The sequence below is a fragment of the Psammomys obesus genome, unplaced genomic scaffold, assembly GCF_907164565.1.
Source record: "Psammomys obesus unplaced genomic scaffold, mPsaObe1.curated_primary_1811, whole genome shotgun sequence".
NCBI lineage: Eukaryota > Metazoa > Chordata > Mammalia > Rodentia > Muridae > Psammomys > Psammomys obesus.
Genome location: NW_026595981.1, coordinates 6,795,082 through 6,820,065, shown reverse-complemented (window position 1 = coordinate 6,820,065; position 24,984 = coordinate 6,795,082). Strand labels below are relative to the sequence as shown.

The following is a 24,984-nucleotide window of genomic DNA, read 5'->3' as shown; positions in this document are numbered from 1 at the left end:
TCTGGATACAATCCGTGCCGAGGAGGGGAAACGGTAGTTCCCTGGGACCGGCAACCTTGGAGGGGCCCGGCCGCGAGCAGCTTTCCGCAGGACGCCCAGAGAAGCCGCCGGCCCCGGACGGCAGTAGACACCCTGAAAGACTCAGGAACTGGACTTGGGGAAGCCTGGGAGCGCCTCGGCGGAAAGGCAGCCGTGAGAAAGAAGGGTCCTGGAGGAAAGGGAAAGAGGAAGTCGCCACTCGGAGACCACTCACCCCGGTACACACCCACCCCACCCGCCGAGCCAGGAGCGGCTGAGCGCCTCTGGGGGCGCTCGTTCCTTGGCGCCTTTCTTCGCATGTCCCAGCGCCACAGGGCTAAGGGCCAGACTGGTGGGGTCCCCGGGACTATCCAAACCAGGCATGGTGGCCCAGTGGCCCCTCTCTCAGGATCGGCGTAAAAACTGGGGTTAGTCGGTGCCGGGGGGACTCAGCTAAGGGTCCCTGGAGGTCCAGGACCAGGGGAGGTCAGCGGGCACAGCGCCCAGGGGTTGGAAAGGCGGCTCTCACTGGGGCCCCTCCGGAGGTAGCGCCTGGTGACTTGCATCCTCCTGGAAGACTCGGGGCCACCAGAGCCTGGGAGGCGCTCGGGAGGAGGCCAAAGCCAGGGGCGGCGGGCCGAGGCGGCACTCGGTCCCGGGCGAGCGCCCGCGGAGGCGGTGGCGGCGACGCCGGGCGGGCATGCCGCGCCACCGGAGCTCCTGTCGGGCGCAGGCATCCCTGGCGCAGGCTGCGCGCGGCTGCTGCTGCTGCTGCTGCTGCTCCCACTGCTGCTGCGGACTCCCATGGCGGCTCCGCCCGGTCGGGGCCGCCGCCGCTGTCGCCAGCCTTGGGCTGAATGAATGAGCCGGAGCGGCGGAGCCCGGCTGCCCGCTACCGCGCTCACCGGCCCGGGACGCTTCCGTATGGCCCGCGAGCAGCCGGCGTCCGCGGCGGTGGCGGCAGCCAGGCAGCCCGGGGGCGACCGGAGTGGCGATCGGGCGCTGCAGGGGCCAGGGGTCGCCCGCAGGGGGCGTCCGTCACTGAGTCGCACTAAACTGCACGGGCTGCGGCACATGTGCGCGGGGCGCACGGCGGCGGGAGGCTCTTTCCAGCGGCGGGCGCTGTGGGTGCTGGCCTTCTGCACGTCCCTCGGCTTGCTGCTGTCCTGGTCCTCGAACCGCCTGCTCTACTGGCTCAGCTTCCCGTCGCACACGCGAGTGCACCGCGAGTGGAGCCGCCAGCTGCCGTTCCCGGCGGTCACCGTGTGCAACAACAACCCGCTGCGCTTCCCGCGCCTCTCCAAAGGGGACCTCTACTACGCGGGCCACTGGCTGGGGCTGCTGCTGCCCAACCGCACGGCGCGCCCGCTGGTCAGCGAGCTGCTGCGGGGCGACGAGCCGCGCCGCCAGTGGTTCCGCAAGCTGGCCGACTTCCGCCTCTTCCTGCCGCCGCGCCACTTCGAGGGCATCAGCGCTGCCTTCATGGACCGCCTGGGCCACCAGCTGGAGGACATGCTGCTCTCCTGCAAGTACCGGGGCGAGCTCTGTGGCCCGCACAACTTCTCCTCAGTGAGTTGCCCTCCGCGCGAACCCGCCCCTTCCGACCCCGCGCTTCCCAGGAGTCCCGAGGCACTAAGTTGGGCCCCGCCCCTCTAGGGACTGGACACCAGCCTTCCCCCACCCCCCACCCCGTGAGTGTCACCACTTCCTGACGGGGTGTCCCCTCTCCTCGGTGCCCAGGCAAAAGCCTGCTCTTGACTCCCCTGAGTCCTCAGCTGGTGGGAAACTTGGGCTTAGCTCTGTCTAGGAAGTCACCTTAATGCTGTTCAGAGTCTCCTTGTACAGTTCCTTCCGGCACGAGCTCCCAAACTCCTCCCTCTACTGTCTACGGTCCCATCTCCGAATAGTGCTTCCCCTGCCCCTAACCTCACTCGAGGTTCATGGGATTCAAAGTCACTGCTCTTGCCTGGCCTTTAGAGTCCTCTTAAATGGGGGGGGGGGGGGGCTTGTTGTGAGAACCCACACAAAGACCTCGCTGTAAAGTGTTAATGTGAGTCTTCCTGGCTGCAGGTGGGAAAGTTGCAGCGGGGTCGTAAATGTAAACAGGGCCAGGAGAAGCTGTGCTGGAGATTTGTGAGCCGTTTGCTGTGCCGGTTCCCCCCGCCCTGTAGTTCTGGGGAGCACAGATGTCGGGCAGAAGGTATCTGCCTCGTGCAGTCTGTCTCGGAAGAGCTCCGGTGCCAGGCCCCAGCGTGGTGCAAGTCTGTACAACCGTTCCCGTGTAAATGCCCCTCAGGTGGGGCTCCGGCTTTTCTGCCAGCGCAGGGAGGGTTGGCGTGTGTTCCTGGGTAGTACTCTTGGAATGATCTCTTCTCAGAATTTGGTCTCTGACAGAGCTTTCCCTGGGATGTCACAGTCGCAACAGGTGTTGGCCTGATGCTGGTCAGTTTAGGTCTCTGATTGGCTGTTCTGGTTATTCCTTGTCTGAGATGGCCCCCGCCCCTGACTACAGTCTTACGCTGATGATTTTTGTTATTAGACTGAATATAGAGTAATTCTGAATTATCCCTAACACACTCCATGTTTGGGGGGAGGGGGACTTTTCAGCTGGCCCCAGACTGTCTAATCAGAGGCTCCCCGCCTTAGCAAGTGGGGACTGTTGTTAACACACGCTTCTACAAGGCTTCTTCTGGAACTTCAAGCATGGCCCATAAAGGCCATTTCAGGCGGCAACATTTGTGGTCAGTTGGATTTCGGGTGATCACTGGTGAACAACTTGTGACTCTAGAGTTAGACTGAAGTTTGAGGTCACACCCAACCAAGTATTGGGTCTAAGCTGCATGGCGCACAGCCTCTTCAGTGCGATTCCGAATTGGATGACTGGTTTGCAAAGCAGGTTGTATTGCCTTCTGACAGCCAGGATTCCCTGATATCACGGCAGACTGGAGCTAGCGATGCCTTTCATTCCTATATTTAAAAGGAGGCGGGGAACTGTAAAGAGCAGTGTCATACTCTCTCATACACACATCAGCAAGTCCAAGGTCTGACTTAGCAGACCACCAGATGCAACACAGAGAAGCCTCGTGGAACCTTCCTCTTTGATCCTGGGCCTAGCTCCTATCAGAAAAACCTGAGGAAGACTTGTGTCTCCCACCCTGACCCCTCCCCACAAGTCCCGTGCCTCCTAAACGCCGGGAGAATGGAACAGATGCCATCCCAGGTGGTCTAGGTACATAGAACCTAACTTTGCATGCTGAGGAGATGCCATCCCGCTTCAACCTCCACAGCAGGCCCTGGCATGAGCTGTGTGGGGCAGGAGGTAAGCAGCTAAGGGCAACAGGAAGCTTCCCACTGGAACTTACTTTTCCTCCCTGTGATCAGGATTTTCTGGCCACGCCCACTGAAGGAAAAGTACTGCTTCACGCCTCCCCACCCCCAAAAGGCTTGTGCCCAGGAACTCAAAGTGACCCCTAGTGGATTGTGGCTCCACTCCTATCCTGGTTGTCAGGAACTTGGGGGGGGGGGGGTTCCTGACACCTAGCAGACTCCATCAGGAAGGTTTTCCTCTAACTGCCTCCTGTGTGGAGCAGCCTCTGCCCCGTTGTTGATGGAGTGGCCCGTAGAGGCTGAGGGTTACATGGCTGCGCAGATCCCGAGTCTCCCTCTCTTTCTGTGTGTGTGTGTGTGTGTGTGTGTGTGTGTGTGTGTGTGTGTCCGAGAGAGAGAGAGAGAGAGAGAGAGAGAGAGAGAGATTTCTTTGACTTGGAGTCTTTCCTGACCATCCACCCACCCAACATCACAAAAAACAAACAAAGCCACAAACAGGTTTCTTCGGTTTGCCTGTGCTCCCCTGTGCACGTCACTGTACTCGCTGGGGCTGCTTGCCTCTTCAGACAAGGGAAGGGACTGTGTGTAGTTTTACTGCTGCCTCCGGTTCCCAGCACAGAACCTGACGCATAGTAGATGCCCAGGAGAGGCTTGGAGAATGAGTGTCTTCATGAGGTGGCTGCGGGACCGTCTGCCTTCTGGGGTCTTGGTTGGCTTCCTCTAGCAAATGCCTGTAAACTGCGTTTCCAGTGGGAATCTGGCAAGAGCAGCGGGCTGTTAAGCGCTTACTAGGCACCTGTAATTCTCGAGTTGTAAGATGATAGAGAAACAAGTGAATGGTTGGGGCTTTTGTCCGGGGGCCGAGGGGGGGACACACACATGTCAGGGAATGTGCAAGCTCTCACTAGTTAGTCCCACGGTCTGAAAGCAAACGGTGACGGGAGAGAAATTTGTTGCTGAGGGCGGTCCGTTGGTTCGTTCTCCAGGCCCATTCTGGGTGTGTTCACTGGTGGCTCTGGATTTGCTGAAGCTGGGGAAGGTTTCATCCCTCAGCAGTCAGACAGACAGAGCAGCGCCTGCTTCTGAAAGCCTGTGCCGTTTCCCTGGCACCAGCCGGGAACCTCAGCTCTGCACACGCTGGCTCCTCTGTAGCTCCTGGCAGTGGAGAGAATAGCCTGGGCAGGAAGCAGGGCTGTGAGGCAGAGCTCTGTGAGGCAGAGCTCCGTGAGCCCAGGGGGCCTGAAAGAGAAACCGCAAGGTTGGAAATGGGAGGAGACAGGCCAGTGCAGAGTAGGCTCAACTTCAACAACAAGGGGTCATCGCCCTCTCTGGGAAGCAGCACCACGCTTAGGGAGGAACAGTCAGGAAGCCATGGGCTTGGGCTTCAGGTCTGCCCCTTGCTAGCAGACACTTTCCTGGGCAGACACTTTGCTTCTGAGCCTCCACTGATCAGTTCTCTGAGAGCTCAGAGGGAGATATGTAGGTGCAGTGACTGGATTATGCCTGGACAGCAGTTAGATGTTTAATATTCATGAGCCATTGTTATGGTTTAGAGAAATAGCAAGGCACTGTGTATAGAACTTGGTGCTGAGGTACTAAGTATTATTACCATAATTATCATAGCTTACCGTGGCTACTTACCTGAGGGAGGTAGACATGTTCATTCTCATTTCAGTCATTAAATCAACCAGTACCTACTATATGTCAACTCTCTGCCAAGGTTTTTATCAGAAGCCAGAGGAATAAAATTAAATAAGGTTTGGTGAACTCCCTTCAGAAACTTGCCAAAGATGTGTGACCCAGAGCCAAGAGCACATAGGGCAGGCTCAGGATCAGGGACCTCTGATGGCTTCCTGGAGGAGGCGACACCTAAGATGAATTTTGAAGACTACATAGGAGTTCCAAGGGAGAGCAAGAGACGGAGGAACAGCATGCATAAATAAGAGAGTCCAAGAGGGAACACGAAACAGTGAGATTGAACAGGTGCCTTCTGAGCCCCGGGACGATTTTAACATAGCTGGTGGGGGGGGAGGTGCTGGAAGGTCCCAAGGCACTGGTGGGATCAGAACTGGGGGCTCAGCTAAAGTTCTGAAATTTGCAGCAAAATTCTGATGTGTTTCACATCTGGCTGTTATACTCTCATACCCGTGCCCCAGCAACTAGCTTCCATCCTCATTTCTAAGTCCATCGAGGCTCTTCCCATCTGTACCCATTTTATCCCCTTCTCTGTAGGAGTTAACCTTTAGTTCAGATTTGGATCATTCATACATGCTAAATGCCAAGGAAACATTTAATTGTTGTTGTTTTTTTTTTTATATCACATTTTACCATATCCAGAAAACTGGCTGCTATGAGCCAACCATCGAAAACAAGACATGATTTCAGTAACATATTGTTTAAAATCAGCAAATTCTGTTGAAATGATGCTAGCCCAGGCAGTCTAGGGGCTGTGAAGATGGATAGCTTCAGGGAGTCAAGAAACAATACTTCTACCTTGATAGAAGGAGGAATAAATGAGCTACTACATGTAAAGTGCTTAGGCCAGTTTCTGGCATCAAGCAAGCATTCAATAAATGGGAGCCGTTTCCAGTTTTATTACTGGCACGAGCATTTACGGTGAAGGGCAAAGGCAGATAGCATCGGGTGTCTGTGACAGGCCAGACCCTGGCTGGCTTGTTTCATGTCATCTTCATAGTAACCCTGGACAGTTTGTGATAATCCGTGTTTTGTAAATGGAGGAAATGTCACTCCGAGAGGGCATGCAGTGTGTTCCAAGTTAAGAATCAGCCAATGGCAAGGCCAAGTCAAACCCAAGTTGCCATGACTGCAGGAGCTCATGCCCTTTCTGCAGCAGGATGAGAGGGGAGAGGCTTTGGGAGGGGACAGGATGCATCCTGTAGGAAGTCCAGTCCAGCCTCAACTTGGCCCTGGCCAGCTGTTATGCCTTTGGCCTCAGGACTCTCTTCTGCAATAATACGATATGAGCCAAACGGCCAGTGGGACTTAGCAGCAGACTTCTCCATTCAAGTGGGCAGTCAGGGGGAAAGAGGGCTCGAATACTGCAGATGGCTGGAGCTTCTCAGCCATCCATTTCTTTTCTTTGCAGAGCTGAAGCGGTGATTATGGGGGAAACACACGCGTTATTGAAGTGCTGGAGACAGGACGGTGATTAAATAGACATTTATACAAAGAACATGAAAAGACCTCTACCAGTTATTTGACTTCAGGGAAATTAGTTTAGGGAATCAAATGTAAACTCTACCCAGGTCTGCAGATGTCCAAATTGACCCACATCAGGCTAATTCTGATAGTGGCTATTTGGGGGCCACTGTGGCCAGTCATGAAAGCATCAATCAGATGTCTTCCCAACTGAGAAGGGTTGGAGCAATAGTGAGGCCATTTGCTCTATAAGAATGTACCTTTAACCCTGCTGATTGGCTTGGGTAGATACTCAGATCCATTCAACCAGGGCTCAAGAAATACTCACCGTGTGCCAGTCACTGACCAACCAAGATGATTATACATCTAATCTGTTTCTGGCAAAGAGGTTCTTAAAGGTCAAGGTGCTTAATCCATATTGTTGGCTGTGAAAGAAAATCTCTGCTTTACTACGAGTGGAACTGGGACCTGTGACAAGCACCTGCTCCACGAGCCATGTTCATCTTTATCAGAATACAGTGAACACTGTGCAACGCATTTCTCAGATCAGGAAACCAAGGCTCAGCGGAGACACAGGCCACACAACCAGGAGGGAGCCCAGTAATCTTTTAACTAGAGATTAGCCTAGTTTTAAAGATGCCAGCTTGCAGGTGTTGATGAGGCTAGACCTTCCTGGAAGGGGTTGGCTCAGTTCCCCAAGTCTTCCATGGAAGCTTCTGTTGCTAGTTGGTATGGACCACAGGAACCTTTCTGGGTTCCATGGACTACACTCCGAGAGAGAGAGAGAGAGAGAGAGAGAGAGAGAGAGAGAGAGAGGTGTTTCTAAAGAGTGAGGGTCCAGCATGAACTTACCATCCTCCTGCTCCAGCAGCAGCTTTATGGGAGGGGCAGTGCTCAGGAGTAGGAAGTTTTCAAGTGTCCATCCCAGTCTAATCTAAATGACCTTTTTCATTCTTTTGAGGACACTGATAGCTTGAAAACCTGGATGTTTTTCAACTGAAATTCCATTCAGGCTGGTTCTAACAAATGGATAATTCACTCGTAATTAAAACATGAACTGTTGGTAAAACAAACAGATTAAAGATGGACAGGGACGTTTTTTCTTTCTCCCCTGAGCATGTCGAACATCTCCCCAATATCATTGTTTACAACATTAATTTGCTTATTAAATTGTTTCCTCGGATCCCCACCCCCCATTTACCGAGTTCTTTACTCTACCTGGCACTTTTACATTGTTTTATTATTTTACTAGTGTTTTATTTCAGTCTGGGAATGGACTAGACAAGAAAGTGTCCCTTTCTCCCTATCATGGATAGGGAAACCCAGATCATAGAAAAGAAGTGTTGATCTCGAGGTCCTAACATCAGCATTCTTTGCACTATATCATAGCCATTTCCCTTTTGTCCAAAAAAGCTGGCATCTTTTATCATCCCAGTCTAGAGAGAAAACTGTAATTGTGTCCCATCTTGGCTTACTCCTGAAGTGATGGGACGTACCTGTTGCTCTCTTATGGACACCAAAGAAGCTATAGGAAATCAGGGTCAATAGAGAGGTGTGGGCCCAGCCAAGCCTCAGCCAAAGGGAAGTGTCCCAAACAATGCTCCTTCCCTGCTGCTAAGTTCACTGGGAAGCTTGATGGACACTCCTCCCTTGGCTCCTGTCTTCCCTCCACTCCAGGATGCAGGCCCCATAAAATTCAAGGCCCAGATGTTTTGAGCGACAGTCCCATGAAGTTGTCTGTGCCCTCCTCTCTAGAGCTAGTGGCTGTGTTACCATTCCAGATGTGATGGGGTTAAGAATTTGACATGAGATCATCCTTGATTATTTGGGTGAGTCCAAGGTGAGCATAGAAGTGAGAAAAAGAAGGCAGCATTGGTGGTACAAACCACCAAGAGAAGAGAGTGTCAGGTCCCCTGCGAGTGGAGTTACAGACAGTTGTGTGCCTCCATGTGGGTGCAGGGAATCAAACCTGGGTGTGGAAAAGCAGCAAGTGCTCTTAACGGCTGGGCCATCTCTCCAGTGCGCCTACCTCCCCCCCCGTAATTCTTTAATACTTCTCTAATAATGACAAAGTTCTAAAGCCAAAAAATTAAAATGAAATAAAGGCTTTTTTTTTTTTTTTTTTTTTGGTCTGGAGATTGTTCTGTGCTGGCGGGCACCAAACCCACATCCGTGCTCTGCAAGTGTTACACTCCTGAGCCCAGGACGTTTTTGTTTTAGGATTTCTTTTTTAATTACATGTCTGGGTGTGTATGCATCTATGATGGACAGTGTCCACGAGTGAGTGCAGGTTCCCTCAGAGTCCAGAAGAGGGCGTCAGATCCCCTGGACCCAGAGTTCCACATGAGCTGCCTTTCATGGGTGCTGGGAGCCAAACTACAGCTCTCTGAAGAGCAGCCAGGGCTCTTAATCCCTGAGCAAACTCTCCAGCCCTTGTTTTTTGTGTCTTTCATGTTTTGAGACAGGGTATCCTATAACCCACGCTGACCTGGAGTTTACTATGTAGCTAAGGATGACCTTGAACACCCAAGGGCTTGGATTACAGGCCTATGCTATAAAGCCAGATACTCAGGAGGCTGAGGAGGGAGGATCATAAGTCTGAGGACTGCCTGGCCAAAAAAGTAAGTTCAAGTCCAGCCTGGGCAACTTAGTCAGAGTTTCGCTAAATAAAATGGAAAAAAGATGGCTACAGAGAAAGGTTCTTGCTAGAGTACTTGCCTCTTTTAAATGAGTCTCTGGATATGAGGGAGAAAGAGAGAGGGAGGGAAGGAGGGAAATCAGAAAAAGAAAAAAAAAAAGATTCACTCTGAGAGCTCAAGGTGAAGCACAGCCTTGTGGATGCCCTGATGGGAACCAGTGACACTCATGGCAGACTTCAAACCATCATGCTAAAAGATGACAAACTTGTCCCAAAGACTACAATTTACAATCATTTGTTACAGAGAAATAAGGGACTTGCACCATGGCTTCAGACATATAAAATGCATTCTAGCACAAGATATAACCTACTGTATTGAGCCAGGCTGGGCTGTGAAACTTAAGATCAGGATCTGCCTAAAAAAAAAAAAAAAAAAAAAAAAAAAATCTAGAGAACAAAAGAATTTGTAACAAACAAACACACATCTATTTTCCTAAGCATCAAGGGAATAATCTAATCACACATTCAGGCAAGTGGAAAAGACACTGGGGACAAACAGATTAGAAAGAAAGAATCAGACAGACTCCAGTTCGAATCCCAATTCTGCCTGGTGTTAAGTGGGTAGCTGGTAAGAAGCGCTTACCTCATTTGTAAAACCCACATCATACTCTTCTTGCACTGTTGTTATAAAATGTAAATACAGTATATTGATATGTTACTTTTTTTTAATTGAAGCCGGGCAGTAGTGGTGCACGCCTTTAATCCCAGCACTTGGGAGGCAGAGGCAGGTGGACCTCTGTGAGTTCAAGGCCAGCCTGGTCTACAAAGCAAGTCCAGGATAGCCAAGGCTACACAGAGAAATCCTGTCTTGAAAACAAAACACAAAACAAAACAGTTTGTATATTGAGAGAGTCAATGATGGAATAGGGTCAGTGGGTAAAAGTTGAGTGTCAGTATGGAAAGTGAGCTTGCTTGTGTGTATAAAAGCATCACTGAGCTGTGTAGGTGCCAGTATCCTCCACAATAGGAGGATAATCACTCCTTCAAGAAGGGCCTCTGGGGCTCAGACAAACAGCCTCCTACTGTGTCCCAAGGCTAGCCAGGAATCATCTTGCAGCTTTTCACATCCCATTTCTCTGGGCAAGCTGGCGCCTTTAGCGTCCTGTTCAAAATTAAAATTCAGAGAGGGAGGGGTGAGGGGATGGCTCAGTTGCTAATGTGCTTATCAAGAAAGCATGAGGAACTGAGTTTGCATTCCCCACACTCACATAAAAGCCCCGTGTGGTTAGAGTATCTGTAATGCTAGCACTGGGGAAGATCCATGGAGCGTGCTGGCCATCCACTCTGGCGAATCAGTGAGCTATGGGCTCAGTGAGAGACTGTTGCAAGAAATAAGGTGGGGAAATAATTAAGAAAGATAACTGATGGGACCTCTGGTTTCCATGTATACCTGCGCGCGCGCACACACACACACACACACACACACACACACACACACACCTGGGTGTGGAGGAGAAGGCTGGAATGGCTCAGCTGTTAAGAGCTCATACTGCTCTTGCAGAAGACCCTCATTTGGTTCCCAGCTCATACATGGGTCAGCTAACAACCTCTTGTAAGTCCAGCTTCAGAGGATTCAATGCCCTCTTGAGGCCTCTGCTGGCACTTGCACTCATGTGTATATACTCACACACATACACACACAGAGAGAGAGAGAGAGAGAAATTAAAAATGAAGTAAATCTAAAAACTAAATGGGAATCCGAGAGGGATACTGGAGATACACTTCCAGCATACATGTGCTTCTGCCTGCCAACTTTCTATCCACAAAGCATCAGATTCTCCCTCTATGAACCCTCTCCTTCCCACATCTGTATTCTGGCCACTTCCTCCCGATTCCAATGGCATATCTGATCTGAAAGTTGTTGATACTCTGATCTCTGAAAGTGAAGGGTTTAATCTTCTCTTGGAACCCCTCCCAACAAAAATTATTTTCCCACTTTGAAATGGCACGGGCATCCACTGTGAACTCACATCCATAAATCTGAGCCTACTGCCCAGGAAAGTAGATGAGGTTTGATTCTGCTTCTCGGCACAGTCTCACAGAGCAAATTATAGAAAGAATTTGATTTATAGAAACACCTCAAAGGCTCTGGAGTGAGACGCGTGTTTATTCACTTTATTACCATTTATTTTACACTATCTCTTTATGCTCCCTGCACACGAATTTGAAAGACTATTTGGATAGATGCTTATGGCCTGCCAGATTGCACGGCCCCGTCAAGGCACATGGTTCTCTCTGGTGAAATGGCCAATAGCTCAGACTTGGGGGATCCACATTATAGTCCCGGAGCAAAGCCCAGCCTTAGAGCTAGCGAGATGGACATGTGAGCCTGAAGTTTCCGCCTGAAGTTTTCCGGCTCTGGGTTTGTGTAACACACGCCCAGCTGCAAGCGCGGGATGCAGGCAGGCAGGCTTGATTTAAGATTCAGATATCTCAGAACAGCTGGGGATATTTAGCATTGCAATAATTACATTACATTTTTGACGGTACATGGAGTGAGAGCCTTTTTTTGGGTTGTTGTTGCTGCATATTCTATGAGCATCCATTATCTTAGCCAGGCACGGAAACCGAACTCCATTCTTCACATCCAAAGAGTTTCATTTTAAAGACCTGGCCGAGGACAGCGTCTCAGCCTTTAATCCTTACCATGACTTTCGAATGGCAAGAGCTATATGCTCTGTCTACCACAGCCAAGGAACTCTAGTCAGAAGGGCTGTGGCACCAAGGAAAGGGGGGAGTAGGTGGAAATGATCAGACATCCCTATGTGCCAGGAGTGAGGAGATCGACTTGGCAAAAGTAGCATTGCTAAGAGATACTGCAAGATACATGCTACAAAGTCAACTCGATAGCTTAGAGGGAATGAAATAATGTTGGGAGGTGAGACAGTGTGAGAAAGCAAGAGAAAGAAAGACCTACTGTGCACCAGGCCGAGTGCCCCAGGCTTTCTGTCTACTTTGCACCACTGTGTCCACAATCCCTGAAAGAAACAAATTCAGAAAGGAAAGGGTTGTTTTGGTTGATGGTTTCAGAGAGTTGCTATGCAACATGGTGGAGAAGGCACGGCTGACTTCCTGGCAGCCAAAGCAAGTGGCCCAGGCTGATCACATTGTAACAAAACAGAAAGCAGAAAGGGCTCCAGGTATCAGGGGCTAGGTTGGTGGTTCGAAGCCCCACTTCTACTGAGCTACTTCCTCCAGCTCCCAGCACCGCAAAGCATTAGCCAGCAGCATTGTTTTATTTTGTTTTGTTTCTGGGGTCTGGTTTGTTTTGTTTGTGAAAGAGTCTCATGTAATTCAGGCTGGCTTTGAAGTCCTGATTCTCCAGACTCTCTACCTGTTGGGTGATGGGATTACAGGCATAAACCACCACATCCAGCCAGTGTAGACAGCGATTTGTATGGTGAATTTGTATTGACTCCTAGCGACTTCTTTCTTCATCCCAAGACTCTTAGCTAGCAGGTGAGACAGGTCAGTGCACATGGACCCTGTGACCTTGGCTGCCATCCCTCCTTCTAGTCCTGTGGAGTCAGGCGTTCATGACCTTGCACTACAGCACCAAGTCGATTAGAAGCCGCTCTCTGTTTCCAAGAAATTTCCAAACATCCATACCCTTGCTCAGGCTGCTGCCTTCCCTGCCTTCCTGCCCCACCCACCTGTTTGCTCTTGCTGCTTGGTTGGAGATGTGCACACATATACCTAGAGCGAGGGTTTTGCTTTTGGGGGAGGGCTTACTTCTCCACCTGTGCCCTTCTTTTATACTTGAAACTTTTAAACAAAACATGTGTATAACTTACAGCACATTCACACTTGAAACAAAACGCGACTACTGCTTTTCAAACACTGCATCTTCTCTCTGTGGTTGTATCACTCCAGGCCTCCCCATAACGCAGCTGTAAAGCAAAGGGGTCTAGGCCCATCATGCAATCCTTTCCTTTCTTGGTCTTGGTTGCAGTCAGTTTTCCCACAGCTGCTTGGCAGTCGGTGCCTTTCCATCGTGCTGTTGGACCGGAATAAGAGTCATCACACCACAACACCTGTGGGTATAGTCCTTCATTTATTCATTCTACACGGAGTTGCTCGGAGCCCTCACAGGCCTGGCATGGCTTGGCAGCCCAAGGGCATTGGCTTCCCCAATCTCCCTGAAGAACAGAAGTATCAAGAGGACTAGGTTAAAAAAAAAATCTCTGGCCAGCTGAAGGTGGTGGCTCACACCTGTTACCCCATCGCTTTGGCTGCCGAGGTGGGAGGATCTTCCCAAATTCAAGACCAGCCTGCTCCACAGAGTGATACCTTATCTCCAGATCACTCACCCAATCAATCAAACAAACAAAAAGAAAACAAAAACCAAGCCAGGGCTCCAGCTCACAGCTGTTGAATCAGAATTTGTAGAGGGAGGGCCTGGCTTTTATTTACTTACTTATTTATTGAACCCAGGGCCTTCTACATGCTAGGCAAGTGCTCTACTACTATGTTACATCTCCAGACTTTTTTTTTCAACTATTTTATTCACACACAGAGACACTAACTTAAACAGGCTGCCCTGATCTTACTTTGAAGACCAGGACCTTGTGATTGTCCTGTTTCAGCCTCCTGAGCATCTGGGTCTATGGATCTATGCCACTAGGCTCAGGCCCAGTGATGTATTCTTAGCATGCATAGAATGGAAATTTTTAAAGGAACATTGTAGGATGAGGAGTGAGTAGGCCATTAACATCGCAAGCAAACAAATAAATAACCCTAAATACTGTGAAGAGAAAAGTTAAAGGGCAGGGATTTATCAGTGAGGTATGGAGGGGTGTTTGAAGTCAAGAAGCAGGGTGGGATTGGTGTCTGGAGAAGGGACATCTGTCCTAAGACCTGGGAGGAGAGAGGGGAAGCCACACAGGGATGGGGGAAGGATTCCATTCTTCATGGAGCTGGCAAAGCAAAGCCAGCATGGGAGAAGCATCTGCCTTCTTCCTTCCAACACTAGAAAATTCAGCTTCCACAGCTCCATCCCTTGTTCTTTGTGCTGTGGGTACATCTGGCTCCTTCCAAAGTATAGCTGCCTCCCTCACCCACACAGTGTGCCAGTGTGCGGGAACAACATGACTCTAGCAGTCTGGAAACACTGACCCCCTAGAATGCTAATGGGATGGAGACTTAAGTCTTTAGGCAGCTCTCCTTTCAAATGGGAAAATGCAGGCCTAAGAACTCAATCACAGCCTCCTGCGTGGGGGCAGCTAAGTGGGCAGGGCTGACTTACTCAAGTGCTTTCTGTAGAATATGGCATCCTAGCCAGTTGGCACCTCCTCTAGGCTGGCTACTCTTCCTGGGTCCAAAGGCCTCAAGCCTTTGACATGCTAGTGTGTTTCCTCATCCAGCTTCTGAAAAGGTTAGGTCTGGATGGCGTGTTGCCCAGCCCTCTTCCCCAGGCTTTGTGTTTCACAGAGAGCGTGCAAATCTTTCATTTCTATTCACTCTCATGAGCACACAGTGTAGAAAAGCAGAGTGTAGTATTCTCATTTCACAGACGAGGAAGTCAGGGATTGACTTGACCAAGGTTATCCAGCTAGTGCCAGAGCTAGGACAGTGCTGGGATACAGTGGATGATGATTTGCTGGCTGGGGGTCTGAATGTATGCCCTTCCTCAGGTGTCCATGTCAGGATCACCTCTTGGGGGATACTGTCTCTTGTCCCAGTGGAGGGCGTGTGGAACCCAGACAGGGTTTGAATCCTTGCATGAGTGGTTCCACCAAGGCACTTGGGTTACCCAGAGTTCCTTGAATTCTGGATTTTTTATGTCCCTGAGAGCAACAGTACAGACTCTGGTCAGCAAATGGGGCCTGATGTCCTGCTTGTCTGACAAGCTCTCAAGCGATGCCTGCACTACTTGGCACCAGACTAGTGTAAGAGCTACATTTTCAATTGCAAGGCTCTCCAAGGCCAGGAGAAAGGTCGGCTTAGACTAAGAGAGAATGCGAGGCCTCTGACTGGGACAGCCCTAGCTACATTTCAACCTGCCACTGTATTCTGGGTGGCGGTGAATCACCCCTATTGGACAGAGGTGATTCAAGGCAGAGATCGCTTATGCTGAGTAGCACCCCAAGAAGCTCAGCTGCTTTGCCAGGCTGAAGCTCCAGCTTTGGGCTCCTGCTGCTTAGAGATGTGTGCCTCACAGCAACTGTGAAGTCTGTATGAAGAGTAACTCTTCCTTTGTCTTTGTCTGCTACTGAAATGACTAGCTCTTCAGAGACCATGCGAATGAAGAAATGGCAATGGAGTCACATATCTGAGCCCCTTACGGAGATGAGCTTCCAGGCACTTCTGCTCCCTTCTCTGATTGTGTGGATGTCGGTGGAAAGATGGTGGGAATAGAAGGAGAACCTCCTTCATGGTCACAATAATCAGCTGTTGTCTTTGAGCAGCATGGTGCTGAGAGAGCTGTGCTGTGACAGGCCATTCCGAGGTAAAGCAGCAAGAAGCCTGTGCCTCAGAATCACTAAGGCAGTCTGCAAACCTTTAGTACTCATTCATTCCACTCCCTCATTCATACCTTCCTTGGGTGTTTTGGTCACTCATTCTTTTGCTCTTTCTTTGATTCATTTAACTATTCATAGATTCATTTTACTCATTCATCCATTTATCTAGCGCCTTCTACAGACCAGGCTCTGTGCTGGGCTCAAAGGCTATCAAAGTGAATCCACTCCAGGGCATCAATTCAATCCCCTCACCCCTGTGGGATCCTCCTGTAGCCCAGCAACAGACAAGTCCCCCACCCCCTCAGTAGCTTTTCCAGCTCAGTGCTGAAAAGGAGAACCAGATAACCATTTTGCTATCTTTAGTCCGAGAGCCCTTCTTGTCTAAAGGTATCACCTGGTTTCCCACTGCCTTCAAGATAAGGCTGAGCACCCAGGAAATCTCTAAGCTCTGACTTCCACTCATCATGCCTTTGGGACATGGGACTGCTTTGGGTCCTGGAATCTGCATGCTGTCTACAGAGTGAGCCTTCACAGATGCTCTTCCTTCTACCTGGAATCTTGCCATCCTATCTTCCCTGTGCTGCCCCTCTAGACTCTCTGTGGGGCAGGGAAGAATTGGATCTATGCACGCCCCTCTAGACTTTCCCATGGAAAGACTTTATTCTACATACATACAAGCTACGGCAGTGGCCCTTCAGGAAGCTAAGAGAAGCAGGAGAAGAGTTTCAAGTCCTAGATTAGTGCAATGACTCGCTCAAGGTCACAAAGCCAGCTGGAGGCCAAATCTTCCTTGACAACTTAGCTCATCTCACCGCCTCTCTGGGGCTGATGCAAGTCTATGCTGTGCACAAAGATGGGAGCCACTGGGAGCCATTAATTAATGCTTGTGGGGCATTTTTATTACTGTCTGTGGAAGGCTAGCAGAATCAGCTCTGGCCAGGCAGTGGGCTGCAAAGGCTATCTGAAGTTAGGCATGATGATTCAGATCTCAAGACATGAGTTTTGCCTGAGATGTTTAAATAACTCAGAGTTACTGCTGCCCCAGCTGGGACAGGACAACTAGGCAGTGGTGGGTGATTTCTGAGTGGGAGGGGATGGTAGGAGAGGCAGGAGGCCGGCTTCCAGGGAGAAATTACCATTTCATATTTATGGCTTTGGCTTCTAGGAGTGCCGCGGGGATAGGTTTGCTAACACATTAGGTAATTGCCTCAGTTCTCCACTGCACTCTGAGGTACGTAACCAGCTTAGGTAGTCTTGCAGGACATGATTCAGCCTGGGCCTCCCAGGTGCCTAGGGCTCTCCCAGGTCAGGAGGTCCTAACGATAAGAAATGAGGGGATGTCCATCTCTCAGGCAACAGGAGCCTTGCATAGCTAAAGGAAGGGAGGAGTGCCAAGATGGAGGCCAGGAGATCAGGAGTTACATTCTATCACTGTGTACCTCTCTGAGCTACTGTTGCCCGCCTGGAAAATAAAGGAGATGGTGGTGAGTCACCATTTCTCAATTTGTCTATATATTAGAATCACACAGGGAGATATATAAATCAGAGGTTCAACCCCAAAGGTCATAATCTCATTGGCTTGGAGTGGAGCCAAGAGGTATACTGTTGGTGTTTACTGGCCTCATTGAACTCTGCAGTTTTCCTTAGGTTGACTTTATGGGGCCCAGTGCTGCTGGAAAAGAAAAGGAGCCAGTGACCTTGGGATCCACCAGCCATTGTTCCCAGGTTTAGGATTTTGTTGTAAGTAATCTGTGTCCACCTGAGGCTGACCCCTCCCCATGGACGATTCTGAGTAAGTGCTGGAGGGCTATGGCAGAAAGCTGAAGGTTTTGCTTGCTGTGCTGTGTGTATTAACTCTGTGCCTTGGCAAGGTCACCTTGGGATCCTGGGCTTCCAAGTCTTCATCCTTGGACATCAAGGGAAACATTACAGCCTGCAAGCTTGCAAGCAAGTGGGATCCAACACACTTCACATAGTAGTCTAAGGGTACACAGCACCTCCCAGCCATTGCCTAGGAGCAGGGAATGCAGTTCCTGTCTCTGGTCTCTACCCAATTCTAAGTAGGCAGACTGCAGAGTTTTCTTTGGTATTCAAGAATGGGAGAATTCTCATTTCCATGGAGCTAATCTGTCCAGGATACATGAGATGATGAAGGTTCAGCATGATCAGGCTACCTGCCACCAGGCTCGTGATATCCAGAAAAACGTCAGTTCAAACCCCAACAATACACCTTCCATACTATCCTAGACTAGTTTGTTCATCTTCTCTGGTCTTTGTTTCTTTTTCTGGGTAACAGGCAGAAACAGCACCCATTTTCAGAGTGTTCTTCAGCATAATAAAAAACCAGGCAGAGTCCCTTGTGGGACCTAGCTCTAACTGACTATGTCCTTCCTCTTCCCTCTGTCAACCTCACCTTTCTCCCTTTCCTGACTAGTTCCTCTCCTTCTCCCACTAGTCCTCAGACTCTTCAAAGACTGAAGTCGTGAAAAGCAATTCTCTTTGAGTGACCTTGGGCAGGCTGCCTCATTTCTCTGGGCTTCCATTTTCCCATCCGAGAAGCAGGGATGCTAATGATATTAAGAACAGCTTCTCACATGGAGCTTTGGCCACAAGAGTTCAGCTTTTTCAGAGTGTTTGTTCTCCCTCCTGAACCCTAGTGTGACTCTCCCCTCCACCCCTCACCCCTAGCAGTGTTGTTGGGTAAATAAGGGACTTGTTCTCCACACCGAGTGGTAAATAAGCCTTGTCTCTCTGGTCTTTACATCTTCTCTGCAATGACAGTTCTGCTGAGTTCACAGGGCCCACGGGGCTCCAGGACAGAGAACAACAGCCTATATCAGGGCGGTCGCTTACTGTCTCGAGATGGCAGAGAGGGAAAATGCTATAAATATGGAGGATTCATCTGCGATAAGTCATGGACAGGAACCTGAGCTATATAACTTTTTAATTCTCCACTCCAGCTTGTAAGCAAAGGCAGTAAAAGCAGTCACTAGTAATTTATTTTTTCCACTCTTTTAATTTTGTAATTTCTTTTTCCTTAACCAACCAAAACAGTCCTCTTAAACCCACCTGAAGCAGTCATGAAATTAAAGCCAGTGCCTCTTCTACATTGCCAGCATGAAATACAGGCGCAAACGCAATTTCTTAACCAGGCGTTCAAAGAGGAGTGAGCCTTGGGCTCTGTTTGCCTCATCTGACTTGGCAGTACGGGAGGCTGGCACGAAAGAAGGTGTTTCCTCACAGAGGAGACCTTATACTCTGGTGTTGAATTTAATGTCTTCACTGAACTGCAGACTGGGTGATCCTGGGCATGTGGCTTGCTTACGGATTCTCAGTTCCCTCGTTTGTAAAGTGTGGACACAAAATATCAAGAAACCTCCAACACTGTGATATTCTTCAAATCCAAAGGGACAGATGAGGGAAAGGACACTGTTTAGCGCAAACCACCGTAGACATGAAGATCGTTGCTATTACCCGTTCAGATGGGGATGGGGATAATGAGGATGATGATGATGCTCCAGGAGAAGGTGGTGGGGCTGGTAGTAAATGCAGGGGGGGATGGTGATGGTGAAGATGGTGGGTGTGATAAACATGGAGATGGTGGTGGTGATAACGATGATAGTAGCATATCATGTACAGGGTAGGGACCAAGGATTTATGTGCTAAGAAGAGTTTTGTTTTGTTTTTTTCTTACATGTTGTGTTTCTCTGTGTACAAATAAATAGACGCCCAGATCTGGGGATCTATCTCCTTGTCAGAGTGTTTGCCTAGGATGCTCAAGGCCCTGGGTTTAATCTCCAGTGATGAAAAAATATATTCAGTTAAGAATCATCTAAAATCTGTTTTCATCCCTAGTCTTCTCCTTAGAGGTTTCAGTCATTCGTTAGTAAATATTAATTGAACAACACTGACTGCATACAGACCTTGCTAGTCCTGGATCACAGTGAATGAACACAGGGAGGTATAGGCCTACTCCCCAGGACTTATACTCTAGGAAGTTAGTTAAGTGGAGTGGTGAAGGCAGGTGGCGACGTGTAATTTCGAATGGCAACAGGGACTGTGAAGACAATGAAACAGGACAGTAGGTTAGAGAGCAATGGAAGCAATGTGTACAAGATGTGTTATCTTAGGAGGTCAGGATCTTTATCTGGCATTGGAGTGAGACCTAAATGATGGTGGAACACACCCAGGGAAAACCCCCAAAGCAGTGTCTCAGACAGAAGACACATAACACAAAGGCTTTAAGTTGAGAACGAACTTGTCTTATTTAAAAGATGGACGGAAGGACCATGTACCTTGGGCAGAATAGAAGGAGAGGCTGGTGTTAAGCTGACATTGGAAAGGTAAATGTAGGAAGAACAGTAGCAAGTCTTGTAATCTGGGCTGAATTTTGAGGCTCCTCTCAGGGACTGTGAGGCCACTGGGGGGGGGAGCTTAGGTGCAGGAGTACCTCAGAGGAAAATACTTTTGCAAGCATGATGGCTTCAGAGTTTGAATGACAATGGGTATGAACGGAGGTAAGAAGACACATTAAGGCATAGACTCAGTAGTTAGAACGAGAGATAGCAGACTTGAATAGCAGTTTGGCAGTAGAAGTGGTTAGTCTGGTCCACATTGGATTAATCAATCCAGTGAGGCTTAAGGGATAAAGGTGGAAGGATGATGGTGATGATGATGGTAGTGATGGTGGTGACACAACTATAGATTAGGGATGGAGTATGAACAAAGGAGGACCAAGGAAAACTCCCAGCCATGGGCACTGGGCTGATACTGGCCATGTGACCCAGGTGAAAAGCAGCAGGAGGAGAATAGATCTAGAAAGAGGTGGGGATGGAACTTCCCACTTGGAGCACATTAAGGCTGAAAGAACAACTGAGCATCCTAGAAGTATTTGAATATATGGACTTCAGCTCCGGGGCGGGGGCTGGACAAGAGATAAGGGTGGGATTCATAACTGGAGTGGTGAGATTTAGTGATAGGGATTGAACAGAATCATAGACGTGAAGCTTAGACACACACACACACAGAGAGAGAGAGAGAGAGAGAGAGAGAGCACAACAGGCTGAGTGGTGAGCCCTGGATTCACCAACAGCCTGGGCAAGATGTAGAAGAGGGCAAGAGGGAACATTTGGGAGATGGAAGGGAAGCCCAGGGAGCATCAACAGGAGGGCAAGAGGGATGGCCCGTGGGTCAAGCTCCGTGGGATGAACTGAACAAAAGGCAGACCACTCCCGCCAGAACCAGGGGCTCTGCAGTATAGAGCCAGTCCTGCAACCAGATGCATTCGAACCCAGGCTCCAGTGCTGCTGTTGCCTAGCTTTTGGCCTGCGGCCAGGCCCTAGCAGCCCACTTCTTAGCTTTCTCCTCTGCTTGGCATTCGTGTTCAGTTTGTATGAGATAATGTCTGCAGAGTGATTAGCACTGGGCCTGGCACACCACAGGGACTTAAAGAACAGAAGCTATTTGTATTTCTCCTGAGAGGGCTTGAGTGGTTAGAGTCATCCTCAGACACACTGCAGGTTTCACTGAGGCGACCCAGCCTTCACTGAAGGTTGGAAACGGAGCTGTCTTTAAGACTCTGATAGGAAACACAAGGGCGAGGTAGAGGGGGACAGTAAGACCCCGTTGACAAATGGAAGCACGGTGCTAGCCCTTCCTACGAACATCCCAATTAAAATACCGCAAGGCCCCGTGTGGGCCACACAAAACCCATTCACAGACCCAAAGATGCTCACCTGGGTTTGAGACCCTTGTTAGGTGATGGAGGCCCAGAAAGGAACGTTAAGTGCATAACTGAGATTAATAAATTATAAATATCTGCACTTCAGGCAGCCCACTGTGCAGTGTAGACAGAGGATGAGAGGAACGGGCGTCTCATCCACAGCAGAGAGAGAAGTCAGGAGAGCTCCCCTAGGTGAGAGGCAACCAAGATGAAGAATGGGCTCATTGTAACATAATGAGCTCTGCATAATCAATATGGATGCTTATCATTTCAAAATGTAAAGATGACCGGACGGCTACAGATTTTTATTTTTTATTTATTTTTTTTTTTTGCCACGTTAATGAAAATAACTTACTAACCTGGGGCCTGGGGTTGGTTAGCTGCATTAAAAGATAAGGTATTAGTTTTTAATCAATTGGTTTTTTTTTTTATCACGAATTAGGTTATTGATTAAGAAATCACTCAGTGTGGACAGCAAAAGCTGTAAATTAGGATCGTCTCTAAATTAGAGTGAAGGCTGAGAAAGGAGCCCGGAAGGCATCCCTCGTTAGGTGGCAGAGGAGGCCCTGAGCCACACAGATGGAGAGCTGGGCCTCAGGCCTGGACTGCGGAGTCTGCTGGGATGCTGCTGGAGTAAGCACGCTTAGCTGTGAGATTTTCCCTCTCCTCTCTCTAGAGAGTCAACAAGTGGTTGAACTTGGCACAACAGGGACATCGTAACAGACAATGTAAAATATTTCTGCGCATGTTCCCAATATATTTAAGTCTATAAATTAGCAGGGAAGGAGGATGGTAAGGATCCATAGGCCTCTGAAACTAGGAAGGACCTTAAAACTGGGGGCGGTCGGTCAGCGGGCTTTCTAAGAGTCTGTGAATCAAGGTCAGACAGGCTCAAGGCAAAAGGACTGCCCCGTGTGGGATCAGGGGAGAGTGGCTAGCACCAGAGACTTGACTGGCCCCGGCATAAAAGACACATTTAGAACTGTCCTTCCTACTGAAGCAGTGGCTCTCCACCTTCCTAATGCTGCTCCCCTCTAATACAGTTCCTCTCGTGTGAGCCTTAGCCATAAAATTGCTTTGCTGCTACTTCATAGCTGTACTTTTGCTACTTTTAAGAGTCACAACGTAAATATTTGATATGTGGGATTCGTGATATGAGGCCCCCCCCCAAAGGGGTCATGACTCCTCGTTGAGAACCGCGGTACGGAAGAAAGGCTAGAAAATTCCGTCCAGAACTTCAAGGAAGCCAGAACCTGCAGCAGGCTCCCAGGGTGTGGGGGCCACAGTGCTCCTACAAGAACTCAGGTCTGTGAGCTTGCAACATGTGTGCAGTAGGGCCTGCATTTATACTGTTTGCATGACATAAAACTGCCAAGCCGAAAACGGCACAAAAATCGGACTATAGAGATGTGAGAGGCTCAAGACGAGCAAGCAGTTAGGATCACTTTTGTGGGGCACTGTGCACAGTGCAGGGTATGTGGGAGCTGGAGTTTAAAAAAAAAATCACAATGTCTCGCTTACACTCACTCATGGTAGCACTAAGATGCACCTGTCTTATTCAGCCCTACAGAGTGGAATCTAAGGTCCGGGAGGCGCATCAGTGTGGTAGTGCGCTGTTGTTGTACAGAAGAAAGACACAGGGCTTTAGAGGTGGTAGATCCAAATTTGAATCTGGGTTCTGCAACTTAATAGATGTGAACAGGATCAAGTTGCTGTCTGGGTCTCAGTTTCCCTTACCAGCTCCTCTGGAGGATGATTGGGTAATGAGGGGGAAATCACTTGGGCCAAAGTCCTGGATGTTATTCTAGCTGTTCTACGTATCTTTATTTCCCTTACACTTTGCTCTTTAAAAATCCCCTCCAAAATAACTTCTCAGTGAGCTCTGGCTGGACTAGTGACATCTTTACCTGTGGGACTACCTGTATTCTGATGATTTGCATTAAAATGCTTGCTGTTATTATAGAAGTAATATTTTCATTCCAGGTCCTGGCTTATGCAGCTCCCTTTAACTTTGCTCTCTCTGATCCCATTGATTTCCCATCAGATTTGCAACAATCAACTGGTGGATGATGAATAAATGAATGAGAATATGGATAATTAAATGACGGATAATGGATGGATATGGATGGGCAGATGAATGGATGAGTGGCTCAGTTGATGGATGAATTAGTTTATGCATAGATGGATAAATTTATGGATAGATGGATGGGTGGGTAGGTGGGAGACTGGATGGATGGATAACAAGCTAATGGGTTGTGGGTGAGTGAGCTGTTGAATGGAGGTAAGGATGGAGGAGTTGACAAATAAATGGAAAGGTGAATGATGGATAAATGTAAGGGCAAGTTTATGAACTGATGATTGGATAGATAGATAAGATGAGTGGTTGGATGGGCGAGTTCATTGACAGATGAATGGATGAGTGGATAAGGACAGAGTGAGGATAAGTGGATGGGTGAGCTGGTAGATGTGTGAGTGGGTGAGTTATTGGATGGAGGAGTGGATGGTTAGATAAATAGGTAATGGATAGGTGTGTGGCTGAATATCTATTAGGATTTGCTATTTGTAAACACTTGAAGTTGATCCTTGATAATTAAGGAAAGAAGTATACTGGAAGAATATTCATTTGCTCACAGAATCAACTAGAAAGTTAGAAAGGCAGGAGGAATAAAAGGCAGGAACCAATGAGCTACAGGTTGGAAAGCACAGTGATCACCTTTCTGTCGGGTCAGTGCGGTATCCATGGAATGAATGAACATTGGGCGTTTTTCACACGCAGGCCTAACTGCAGTGAAAAAACAAAGTCCTGAAGGAGAGAGAGTTAGACCATATGTTTGCTGATTCATAAGTCCTCCTGGCTACTCAGTGAGCTCAGGCAAACTCCTCATAAGAAATTAAAGTCCTGGGCAACAGAGGAGAGACTATCTAATGAATGTTCTGATCCTGGCCACTGCCCCCCCACAGTGAGAATGGATGAATCCTTCATTCCCAGAGGTGGCATCCGTGACTCTGCTTTGGTTTGTCCCTTGTCATTTCCCTCATAATCTGTTCATCCTTCCTACCCCCCTACCTCCACTGTAGAGATCTGACTGCTCCCCAAAGCACGTCACTCTCTACCTTCTCCCAGCAGTCTTTGCAGCCATCCAAGCCCACACTGACTGCGCCTTTCCCCAGACTCCAGTGGCCCTGGTCATCAGCACAGCTGCAGATGAAGTTGTCCTGAACGGTTCCTTTCAGGGGCTGGGCTCTGCCCTGCGTTCTCAAAAGCAGCAGCCTCTCCCAGCTTGGCTTCTATTCCCCACTGTCCTCACACATTGTTGAGTCAGTCAGTGACGACTGCACGCATGCTGATGAAGGCTCAGTGTGCGTGTGTGGCATAGTGTCACCAGCTGTTTCATCACATGTTAGAGATGATTCAGGCCTCATGTTCTGAAGGGTTGAGTCAACTGGGACCACAGAGCTGACTTATTCAAAGCTGCATAACTAGGCAATTTTAATCCTAGAATCTAGTGCTTACCATTTCCAATCCAAACAAATGCTCCTTACAGCCTTGGAGTGTGTGTGTGTGTGTGTGTGTGTGTGTGTGTGTGTGTGTGTGTGTG

At 49.1% G+C, this 24,984-nt stretch overlaps 1 protein-coding gene across 1 annotated transcript in view; it reads left to right on the top strand.

Annotated features, from left to right (window-relative positions):
• The first annotated feature begins 813 nt into the window (after nt 1-813).
• Asic2 (acid sensing ion channel subunit 2) overlaps nt 814-24,984 on the top strand; it is a 266,849-nt gene continuing 242,678 nt past the window's right edge. The window contains exon 1 of the mRNA XM_055619825.1: nt 814-1,587. Within this exon, the coding sequence (XP_055475800.1) occupies nt 880-1,587 (708 nt within the window). The 5' untranslated portion in view covers nt 814-879. The remainder of the gene's footprint in view (nt 1,588-24,984) is intronic.